The sequence below is a fragment of the Phaenicophaeus curvirostris genome, chromosome 5, assembly GCF_032191515.1.
Source record: "Phaenicophaeus curvirostris isolate KB17595 chromosome 5, BPBGC_Pcur_1.0, whole genome shotgun sequence".
NCBI classification, from domain to species: Eukaryota; Metazoa; Chordata; class Aves; order Cuculiformes; family Cuculidae; genus Phaenicophaeus; species Phaenicophaeus curvirostris.
Genome location: NC_091396.1, coordinates 15564934 through 15577206, shown reverse-complemented (window position 1 = coordinate 15577206; position 12273 = coordinate 15564934). Strand labels below are relative to the sequence as shown.

Sequence of the window (12273 nt, the reverse complement as noted above, 5' to 3'; positions counted from 1 at the left end):
CTGACTGCGAGTTTAGAGATTTACTTCCTTGCATGTTTAATTTCTCTTTGCTGTTTCTAATTAGGGAGAAAACAGTTCATTCATAGTGTACATCATAATCATTGGAAATATTTACTGTCAGACAGTAATTGTGCAAGCCTCTGAAAGATAAAGAGCTTTGACAAGTGTCACAGGTCTCATTAGAGCACACTGGGTTGCAGAAATACCTTTGTTTCACAAACTGGAAGGAAAACTTGGGCAGGAAAACAAAGATTGTAGTTTAATTCAGACCTGCAGCTGTTACTGAACACTAGGGAAAATACTTTCATATTTTTAAGTTAACTGTATTTGACCCAAAAGTCATTGAAGTAACGTACATGGAAAATCAGAAAACTTTTTAAAGCAACTTTTTATTTTTTCGAGATAAAATGAGACTTCAGGTTCACATTGAGTCATGGAACAGTTAACAATTACAGAGCAAAAATGAAGTTTGCATTTTACATAAGCAAATGTAAAGGAAAGGGTTTTTTAATATATTGTTCCAATAGTTGTTCTTATGCATTTCTATTCCCAGAAAAATAGTAGACTTGTGATGTAACTTTGTTTGCATTTTTCATTAATTAGAGAGGCTTCAAATTGCAAATCCAAAAGGATCATGTAATTTGCATTTCTTAGGCAGTAGAGGGAGCTGAGGAGATGCTTGCTTTTGTTGCGTTAAATTCTAGACTGCCGTTTTCTTGGAAAGCCATGGTTACAGGGAAAAATGAGAAGGTTTGCTCTGGTTCAATTTTTTGCTCATGTCTGAGATATAGAACCTAGCTTAAGGAAGACAAAACAGAAAGAAGAAAACCCCTATTCTAGTATCCATATTGTAATCACTCCTATTTCTTCTCGCATTTTAGGTTTTTTGAAACAACACCTCTGGGAAGTATATTGAACAGATTTTCAGCTGACTGCAATACTATTGACCAGGTACTAAATCAATATGTTCAAGCTCCCAAGTTATCCTATCTTTCACAGTCTGAAAGACACTGGATTTTCATTTGTTATTTAGATGAAGATTACTAATGTATAATTTTGACTGCTATATGAGTTTGCATAACAATTTTCTAGGTTCAGAATTAATTCCTTATCCTAAATGCACATTAAAAGAATATTTAGATGATTAAGATACCCTGCATAGAAAAGGGAAGTGAAATTAGATGAACGGTGGTATCCTCAGATTAAGAGGATCTACTTTTATTTTTAAAAATGGAGTGACATATTCATTTGACGCATCTAAGCAAATTAAATGAGAAAAAGGCAAACGCTGTTGCTCAAAATAGAAATTATTGAAATTTGAATTATCAATATTTAGTCCAGATTGCACTGCCAGTTCATAGAATTGATGCAGACACTGAAATAGTCTATTGCATCCCATCTGTAGTCCTCTGACATGAGGATTTTAGTCCACAATGCAGACATATGAAACGGTGACATGGAAATCCCTTCAGATTTTCCCAAGACCCAGTAGCTGTCGATTCAAAAGGCCTGTGTGCTTAGTGCTTCAAATCCTCAAAATTTTTTCCCTTGTGTAAATGGGTTTATTGAAACTGAAATAATGCTGTTTTAAACTTGGTGTGTTATGGAAGATTGTGTGTGCTTATTCTTCTTTACCTATACAGCACATTCCAGCTACCTTGGAGTGCTTGAGTCGTTCCACTTTGCTGTGTGTATCTGCTCTTGCTGTTATCTCATACGTCACGCCAATGTTTGTCATTGCCCTGGTTCCCCTCGCAATCATGTGTTACTTCATCCAGAAGTACTTCCGAGTCGCCTCACGGTAAGAGCATAACCCAGTATCATTCTGGCAATAAAAACATCTTCTGCAGTGCATGATTGCACTGCAGGCTTGCAGTGCTGCGGATCATCGTGTTTAAATGCAGTCCTGTCAGATCAGGACCCCGTCTGAGCCAAATCCACTGTGATGAGAACGTGTCATTTTACGAGTGGCTTTGTCTGCAACTCTTCAAGCAAGCTTATGAGAGGCATCAGCAGGGTCTTTGTCCATTATCAAAGTTTCGTAGAGTTCATAGGACACAGAAAACCAATTGGATTGTCCTCCCCAAAGACTGCATGCTGGACGTGTCCAAGAAGATGTGGTGACAGAAGAGTGAAATTGTCGGCCTACCCAGGTGGAAGTGGGAATCCGTAAATCCAGAGAGAAGGTGGAAAATAATGTATAACCATGCTGTCCGTTAGGGATACAACATGCACTTGTTCTGAGTGCCTTTTAGGTTTTAACAAGTTGAAAAATTTTAGCTGTATCTGTGATTTTTCTGCTTCTACTGCCTAGCCAGTGGCACTCAAGAAGCATTTCCAGCAATGCTGCATTTATCCCTTCATGTATGCATGGATTGAGAGGGGACTCTGCAACCAATTTACTTCCCACTGGAAAGAACTGAGACTCAGTAGAATTTCACTCCATATGTGCTTCCACTGATTTGATGACTAAACTTGAAATTGAGAGGCACAACTTGGTGATGAGTGGGGGCTCTCATTTACTTTACTGTTAGCTCAGTGAGAAATTGTGCTGTCATCTAGGAATGGAGAGGGGACAGAAAGGGGGTTGCATTTGTTTTCTGCTTAATTCAAGCTCTTTTATTACAGTATCCCATTAAATTTATATTCAGCATAGAGCCAGAAATGTCTTTCAATAAACAATTGAGTATAGGAAATAGGAATATAGGAGAAACAAGGGAAAGGAGTAAGAAAAGACTCATTCAGAACTCCAGGACTGGTTGTATTCACATTTTAAAAGAAAAATCTTCCTGGTCTCTTCATTGCCTGCTCAGAGACATGCAGCAGTGCCTTGCAATCTATCTGAACCTTACATATATAATTGTTGTGATGATATTCCCTTTCTCTCCCTGGGCCTGTTTCAAGAGAATAACTGCACAACAAAACTGGCTTTTTACATGATTCTTTTCATAACCCTCTCCAGGGACCTGCAGCAGCTGGATGACAGCACTCAGCTACCATTACTCTCCCATTTTTCAGAGACTGTTGAAGGTCTTACCACCATTCGAGCCTTCAGGTATGGGTTTTTAAGAAACATATATTACCTTGCTTTTGAATATCCATCTCTGATTCTATTCTGCAATTGTGTAATTATAAGTAAAGGTTATTTGGGTCCCCAAAACACTGAAGAACTTTAAATATTTGGCATGTGAAGGGGTTGCTGTAGAATAATAAGTTAATGCGTCAGCTGCCCTGCAGTAACTCTCCGTACACTTGCACACAGCCTGAAAAAAACTTGTGGGCAAATGTGATTTAAGAACCTAAATTAGCCTGCAGTTACCACAGCATGCCGTGTGGCAGCCTGTGTGCAGGGACAGTTTCCATGGAACAGCTACTACACACTAGCTTGTTATTTATATGTGAGTTGATGTCCTGGTAAAACTGCACGTGTTAGTGACTTCAGAGGATACAATAGCACCCAAGTTATTTTTCAGGTTACTAGCTGAAAATGTGGTTGTTTGTACTGATTTTGAAAATGCACAAGCTGGAGACAGTCTGTCATTGCCTGGTTTGATTTGTTTTTCTGTCTGCATAACCTCACAGGGGAGCAGCCCAGGAATACCAGATAGCGTGTCTGGGTTGTGTATTACATGACAAAAGTGGCAGTCACGCTCATACTAGTAGAGGTAACAATAAAACTACTGCTGAGCTTACCAGCTGCCTTCCCCACACTTGGTTCAATTCCTGTCTTTTCCCAGTTGACTCAAACGTGATCGTCTTCCACACTCATCTCATTTAGATGTCTATGCATTTTGTTAGTTAATTATTACTGTTACCATTCTGTCTTTGAAATAGTCATGCTTACTCCTCCTAATGCATAGTTTTAATTTTATAATAGCAGTAATGCACAAAGTTAACTTTTCTTAAACTGGTCTAAATAGGTTATAAATAGCTCAGTGAAAGAACAACCAGTTTAAGAGTTTGATTGTTTTCGATGGAAGATGACTTCCTGAAGAGTGGTAGAACAGCATAGTATTTTCTATTATTAACCACCATTAGTGGTTATTTAATTTCTTATATGCCAGCAGTGTTCTCTAGTTTGTCGCTACATCTATGTTCAGTCTTAAGGAAATTCAGTTTCTTTTCTAACTGTTGCTTTTCTCATTTCTCCTACTACTTCAAGAGGATCTTCAGAGTAGTATGACTGTATATTTTCAGGTGTTGATACAATAAATAATATTCAGTGCCATCTAGCTAATGTTTTCATTGATTCTTCCAGTCACCTTGAAATGAATTCGTCTCTCAAAGAATATTTTGGTGCTTCTTTTTTCTTAAATCCTGCAGTAACTAATGTGTGTCTGACCCAATAGCCACGTGCATTAAGTTCTGTGTTCCATTTGCCTGCCAGCCTCCCACATCAGCTGGTAACCTAGCTATTTTTAGGAGTGTGTAGCTTTTCAACTGCCTAACATGTTAGCACGAGTAGAGTTCAGACTTGCTAGCTTAAGCATCCCTAAAAATAACACTAATTCAGGAATCCAGTCATAAAATTAGGAGGTGCCAGTTGTTCCTGGAGTGTCCTTACCCTTGGTAACTCTGTCCTGCACTCATTCAGAATGAAATAGGAAATAAGTGTACAAAAAATCCAGGGGGAGATTGGAACGACAGCTGCTCCTGCACCTTCATCAGATTCCCTGGCCAGATTTATAGTTTGCTGCCTCGTGCTTTAGATAGTATTGGTGCTAAAGAATCAATAAAACGTAAACATGAAGGCTTCTGCAAAGACTGATATGTATTTTGAGAGGCCTGGTAATCTAAGGACACTTGCTGAAGAGAAATTCTGATATTTCTACTCCACCAACAGTAGTAACTTTGTATCCCCATTCCAGTGCATGTGCCTGACTGACTCATGATGCATACCTCACATCGTCTAAGGCACATCTGCATCTTATAACCCCTCATGGTATAGAGATATGAAGGTTAAACGTGTTAGAAGGTTAAATTGGTTCCAGAAGCAGTACAGCCATCTCTGTGTGGTAGAGCACTGAGGGTAATTAGTCCTGAGGGAAAGGCAGGACTCACTAGCTCTGACACTGCGAACGCTAATGCTCACTCTCAGGAACAAGCATTCTAGGCTGTGCAAACACACCAACACACTCCGAGCCAGCCCAGGCCATTTTCCATTGCAAACAGCAGGTATTTCTTATGATATGCGTGGTATAGTTGTGAACAGCTAAATTATTTCCACAAAGTGGGACTTATTTCCTTTTCTCAAAGTCATACATGATTTATATGAAGTTGTATCTTTATTATACTGTATTCATAAGAATGAAGATACTCTGCAGTGAACAACTTGAAAACTTCTCTAAGCATGTACTTCATTCTTAAATAAAACATTGTCATGTTTTCTCCTACTAGGATAAGGAGAGCTGATTTTATAAACATGTTGTGCTTGTTGCAGCCATAAAAGCTAAAGGTTATAAATAAAAATAAGTAAATTTTAATAGAGGGAAATTAGCAAGTTTGTTAAAATTGCTTATGTAATAAAAGGGAAAAAAACAAGTTAGCTTTAGGTGCCTAAGCGAGATCTTCAGGCTTCTGTTACTACACTGGAAAAGGCTTTTGTGCCACTCCATTATTAGATAGAATTGTTTATATGCTTTATTATTAACATTGTGTTAATTTAGACCTGTGCAAACAAGAATGCCCATCTAAAAGGGGTGACTGGCTGACCTTCATGCTTGCCAAGACCCCAGTCTGAATAGGAGGTGGCGGGAAATCATCTTCTGTAACTGCTGAATTCAAGTCAGAGTTCATTGGTGCCACTGTGTTGATAAGTGCAGATCCAATATAACAAACTGCAAACAGACCTATTTACCATTAATCTTATTTTGCATTCTGTGACTTGATTCATTTGGGATGGGGGGAATACATTTCTTTTCAGTCTGTTACTTTTTGTTGCATCATGTGCTTGTACTTCGGTTTTCCAAACCACTTAATTTGTTTAGTGGTAAGGAAAAACACGTTTGTCTAACACTGGAGCTACTGTGACTGGAGGTACTTTGTTTTATAAATCATTACAATTTCTAGGCCCTACAGTAATATAAATTTCAAAACTTGAACTCCAAGTGAGAAGAGGAACTGCATTCTGCAACCTTAATATTTCTTTTCACAAGTACATGTGTGTATTATTTCTCTCATGTATATTTTTAATTTTTTTTAGTTTCACATTCATAGAATCATAGAATCAGTAGCTTGGAAAGGACCCACTGGATTCGTATCTTTCACAATTACCATGCAATAAAATACATTTAGAAAATGCCCAGCGTGATCCAGAAGTCCCACACAGAGTTTCATCAATACAATAACATCCATTTACTCTTGAAGATACTGTACAGTTTGCATATATCTAATACAATTCCAAACATAGTGTCACTTTGAACTATTGATAGGCTGATTTAGACCCTGTGTCAAACTGCCCACAAATTTATACCCCCAGAAATTAAGTTTTACTTTTCATTTTTCCAAGATCCCAAGGCACGAGTCTTTTCTTTTCTCCTATTTTCCTTTTCTTTTTTCCTTTTTTCCTTTATTTTCCCCCTTTTTTTTCTTTTTTAGGTATGAAGCCAAATTTCGACAAAAACTTCTTGAATACACAGATTCCAACAACATTGCTTCCCTTTTCCTTACAGCTGCCAATCGTTGGCTGGAAGTCCGCATGGCAAGTACATTAGTTTTGTGTATATGCAATGAATTTGTTTTACTTCATTGCAAGCAATCTGCTGAGGCATCCAACAGTTACCCAGCCTTAACTGGGTTTCAAAGCTACACATTTACCCTTTGTATCTGTCTCTCTTTATCTGTAACCAACACATGCCCAAGCCACCCTGGGAACTAAATGGAGAATGAATTTTCCCCATAACCTGCAGCTGTTTCACCAAGACAAGAATAGTTTTTATAGGTCACATTGGCTCCTTTGGGTGTGAAGAGCTGGTCAAGCTGTGCTGCCAGCCAGGTGTTAGTCAGTGTTAGCAGGCCTTTGCCTTGTGGCTCCTCTGAAACATTTCAACATCTTGGAAGCTCTGTTGATGAGCAGAAGGATGTAGATGGGTTTGTGCCCATTTTGGCCGTCTGAAGAATGCCAGAGATATGCAGCTGCCGATTTTCTTAGAGTGCTCAGTAAAGGGGCTTGCCATTAGAAGTTAATTATTCCCTAAGGAGCAAATCAAGGTATTTCGTGTTGCAGATGGTAATATTTGTATCAAACTTTGTTAGATACAGGTGCAGTACTGCTGTTGTGGTGACATGGGCTCCTTTTATTCATGCTAAGTGTATGTTAACTCATATTTCCTGTCACGCAGTATACCTCCATTTTGGACTGTATTTTAGCTAGTATCTTCAGCTACTTAAATTTGGAAATATAGTATGACGAATAAAATGTCATTACACTTCTACGTGATCAATCTTGGACCATCTGAAGTCCCTAAGTCTGATCAATGCCTATAACACTAAACAGTATAAACACAGAGGAGTGACAATTTCCCTCCTACAGAGTTTATTTTCTAGTCAGTAACATAATTTTACTCAAAGACTTTTCTGTAGGAAGTTAAATCACTAATGCTTTAAGGTAAAGCAGCAAAAGCTCATCATAGGTGGACACAGACCAACTAATCGATATATGCTGTGCAAGACCAGCTTGTTTGAACAAATATGGATGTTAGCCACCTAGCACCAACTGCAATGCCTTCCAGCAGTCAATCGTCAGCCACAGAGAGGATCCACTCACAAAGGGGATCATCTGAGCATTTCCCTCCTGTCCCGGGTAACATCAGCTGCATAGTTTCAGCTACCTCCCTTACAGGCCTAAGAGATCTGTGTTGACTTCTCCACACGAAGGTTAGGAGTGTTGGTACAACTTCTGTATACGACAGCATTTCCAAACAGCACAGCCATGCTAAAAGCAATGAGAATGGGTTCCTGGGCAGAGTTTGTATGGAGTTGTGGTGTTTTCTGCCTGTGTTTCAAACTGTGCAATGGGTTTGTTATTTGGTATGCAAAGTTATGAGAACGTTTTAATCATTTGTAGACTTGTAGTGATGGAGCTTATTCATATTCCTTCAGGAGTACATTGGAGCATGTGTGGTACTCATAGCAGCTGTCACTTCTATTACCAGTTGCCTGTATAGTAAACTCTCTTCAGGACTTGTAGGCTTGGGACTAACCTATGCTCTTATGGTAAGAATCTCAGGACCCTTTTTGTCTCTCCCAAACATTTCTTTGTAATTCTTCAGGGCACAAAGATGAACAGGAAGATCGAAGGTGTCAGTACATCTATAGTGGGTACTGTAATATCACTGAAACCACGTGTTAACTTCAGTTCACATTCAGTGGTTGACATATTTGAGTTATGCTTTCTTCAGTTTTTAGATAAAATATTTATTAAACTGTTAGTTCAAATATGTCAACAAAACATGACCAAGTTGTATCATACTTCTTTTTATATTGTCTTCCATTGTGAAGAATATTTTTTCAGTGCATCAGTTGTACTTGCCCTGGTACATCATTCCAGACTGTAAAACCTTAAGTTACCAAGATGCTGTCTTTTCACCTGTCTTTACTGTGCCCTTCCCTCTTTCCTGTTGGTGTAGATGAGATTGCCATAGTGCCAAAGTATTCGTGCACTGCAGTTAGAAAATTTAACCTTTAGTTGTTGTTGTCACCCTGTCGTGTACTGTACAGTTCATTCACAACTTCAGCTTATTAAGGCTGAACAAGAGTTTCTGTGGAGGAATATAAACTGCATGCTGGTCAAATGATGCAAAATACTAAAAATCTGGAATTTAGGAGTGTATTTGCTTTACATTAGGTGTCTAACTATCTGAATTGGATGGTTCGTAACCTGGCTGACATGGAGATCCAGCTGGGTGCAGTGAAAAGAATCAATGGCCTTCTCAAAACAGAAGCTGAAAATTACGAAGGGCTCCTTTGTAAGTGCAGTTTTGTGCAGCATGCAGAAAGAGCTTGCTGAAATTTTAATGATTTTGAAGTCTATTACCATGAAAAATGTAGCAAACCACTTAACAATACAATTACTTTGTGATAAGAGAGTTGGTTGTCTGTTTTCTTTTCCCCTTTGCTTCTGGTACAGCTCCCTCGCAGATTCCCCAGAACTGGCCAGACAGAGGGGAGATCCAAATCCAGAACCTCAGTGTCCGATATGACAGCAACTTAAAGCCAGTGCTGAAGCACGTCAATGCCCACATCTCTCCAGGACAAAAGGTAAAGACTGCAGTGATTCTGAGAAGCCCTTTAGACTAGTACATCATAGAGATCAGCAATGAAAAAACACACCGCAGTATATTTTGATAACAGCATTACAGCATTTTTGCTCTAAAAGTATGTCAAATGCTATGAAGGAGTCTATGGGTTTCTTAGTTTGGTGTGTTTTCATTTATATTAGAGTGAAAAGTTAGAACTACACACCAGTTTTTAGTATCCCAGTGCCCTGCTGTCAGCACACTGTCCCAGAAGACAGTGACCCCTTACTGTGTTAGACTTACTTTCCATCATTCCCATGTGGTTCTCTTGGCTTTATTCCAGTAGTTGCTCCTCTGCTTTGTCACATCTTTTCTCTGTTATTTTTCTCCTCCTTCGTCCTGTTTGCCTGTGTCCTTCCTGCTAAACAAGGCCACCTCAGGATGCTAAGTTTTGCCTGCAGCTTTCCCAGTCCTTGTTCTGCTCCTCCTTGTCGCTCTCCTATTATTCCTGTATATGGGACTGGTCTTGATTTATCCCTAAATGCTCAGATCCCTAAGGACAAAGAGTGAACTTAGGGACTCTGTTATGGCCAGTTCAGTTTGACTGAACAGTCAAGAGGACATAAGGATCAAATGGACCTGAACAGCAATTCCATCCACTCATCCTAAGTGTCAAATACAGGTATTATCCATTTTCACTCACCTGATATTCATCTGCTTTCTGTGTCACAGATTGGGATCTGCGGCCGAACAGGCAGTGGAAAATCCTCCTTCTCCCTTGCATTTTTTAGAATGGTTGACACTTTTGAGGGTAAGATTACACTTTCTTGTATCGATCCAGCTTAGCTGCTGAATGTGCTTTGAGAGTCCTTTCCTTAACAGCAGCAGGTTTGAAGTGTGATTTTTTTTAATCTGCAGGATACATTCTCTGGCCTTGTTTAAATATGATATAATCTGTCGCTTAACAGCTGTGCCATTGATAAGCTATATCAATAAAAATTGTACTTGACAGAAGCAAAAGTCCAAGAGTGACAGAGGACAGACCTTTGTGCTGTTAAATCACAACAGCAGGAGCAAAGCACAAAAGGGGAAGGCGTTTAAGTACAATGATGGACCCACGCACAAGGCAGAGACAGGACCCACCAGACTCAGAAAACTCAGCAACTGTGGATTACAGTTTGGCCTGCTGTCCTGGAATTTCCTGGTGTATTTCCCGACATGTGCGCCATGCCCATGTGTCTCTCAGAGTGTCTTCCTGTGCATCTCAAAAACTTTTAGCCTCAGTTTCCCAGCCACAGGGCCCTTATGCAGAGCCAGACAGTTGTACTCGGAGATAAAATTTCAAAGTATTCAATAGTAATTTGACCTTCTAAAACATTTGTTCCCTCCAGTAACTAGTCCCTGGTTGAATTAACCTCTTCCCTGGTTGAATTAACCTCTTACCTTGTTTGATAGATGTATATAATATTGAAGCAGATAAGTAGTATGTCTACTCATTCATAAAATATTACAGGTATACTTAATATTCTTCCCAGCTAAAGCTTAGTCTCAAGAGAATTGTGGCTATTGCTTAACCAGAAATTGTTTTGTTAGTGAATAAGGGGATATGCAATTCAAGGCATGTTTCTCTTGTACTTTATTGCAAGCTGAAAGTGAGTAGTGGCGTGATAAGGAGTCTAGCTGAATATCCATTTTCTTTTGAATAGGAAGGATTATCATTGATGGTATAGATATCGCTAAGCTCCCCTTGCAGACTTTGAGATCCAGGCTGTCAATCATTCTCCAAGATCCTATTTTATTCAGTGGAACAATCCGGTAAGCATTAAGTGCGAGAAATAAAAAACATTATAATGGCTTATATGTCATTATATATTATAATTATACTATTTAATGACTTCTATAGAACTACTAACAACGAACTGTTTGGTTGCGGTCTGCTCAGTTGGAGTAGGGAGGATCACTGCCTTCTGCCTGTGCTTTTTACCCACTCCTGCCAGACTGCACCCTCCCAGTGCCTGAGCCTGGTCAGCGTGCTGTCAGCAGAAGGTACCTCATGCCTGCAGAGTAGGAAAAGTCACTATTTATTCTTCTAGGATCGAGTAATCAGTTCAGCTCACTGATCAAATACCCATAACCTCCCCGTACCTCTTGAAACATTTTCTCCTACATCTGTTTACCTTAAAAAAATGAGATGGAAGAAAATGCAGACTAAAAAATTAATGTGGGGAAAAAAAAAGAAGCACTAGAACAACAAGTACTGTGGGGAGGTCTGGAGTATTTTATACTGAAGACTATCCTTGTTGCTTTTCTGGTCTTTGAGATATTCTTTCATCTGTGGGATCAGCCACCTGGAGGTTTTTTTTCCCCTCTTCTTACTTCTTTGAGAGTATAATGCATCAGAAACAGTGGCAAAAAGCTCTACAGTTTCCAACAAGTGTCCTTCCCTATGTCTGTGGCGCTTACCTTAGGAAGGAACAGTACAGTCCTCAGTGCAGAGTTATGTCACCTGTAGTTATAGTTTCTACATAAAAGTCATTAGAGTTCACTGTAAATGATACAGGCTTCTGTTGCTTGCTGGCTCCATGCTGGTACAGATCCCAAGATTATCCCCTGAATAAAGTGTGATTCATTCATGTCAGAAAATGAGGTGACTGTATACCTTTTATTAATCAACCTATTAAAAATTCATTTAGGCTGGCATTGGTCATTCACAGCACATGCTGTAGGAGTGAAAACTAAAAATAAAGTGTCATGCGCCACTGAATCTTTTATTTCTGATTATCATTCCATATACTCATATGATATGAGATTCATATTTGTTCCTATCATTTCTGTCCTATGGCAAAGCTAAAATAACATTCATCTGTTCATGAAACTAATTTGTTCGGTTGTAGTGGGGACTTGTATTTTGTAATTCAGTGTGAAGTATGAAGTTCTGTTTAGCATTTCTATAGCAGCAAAGGACGGAGAGAGACTGGATTTAACAGCAGAGAGTAGAATTTTGGCCTTTGCTAAAAAATGAATGTTAATTTAAACT

At 39.0% G+C, this 12273-nt stretch overlaps 1 protein-coding gene across 2 annotated transcripts in view; it reads left to right on the top strand.

Moving 5' to 3' along the window:
• The window catches only part of ABCC8 (ATP binding cassette subfamily C member 8), a 78625-nt gene that overhangs the window by 61888 nt on the left and 4464 nt on the right, over nt 1–12273 (top strand). For both annotated transcript variants that reach the window (XM_069857661.1, XM_069857662.1), the window contains exons 27-35: nt 882–951; nt 1644–1801; nt 2963–3055; nt 6598–6700; nt 8101–8214; nt 8846–8966; nt 9128–9258; nt 9969–10047; nt 10943–11051. In XM_069857661.1, coding sequence (XP_069713762.1) covers nt 882–951; nt 1644–1801; nt 2963–3055; nt 6598–6700; nt 8101–8214; nt 8846–8966; nt 9128–9258; nt 9969–10047; nt 10943–11051 — 978 coding nt within the window. The remainder of the gene's footprint in view (nt 1–881; nt 952–1643; nt 1802–2962; nt 3056–6597; nt 6701–8100; nt 8215–8845; nt 8967–9127; nt 9259–9968; nt 10048–10942; nt 11052–12273) is intronic.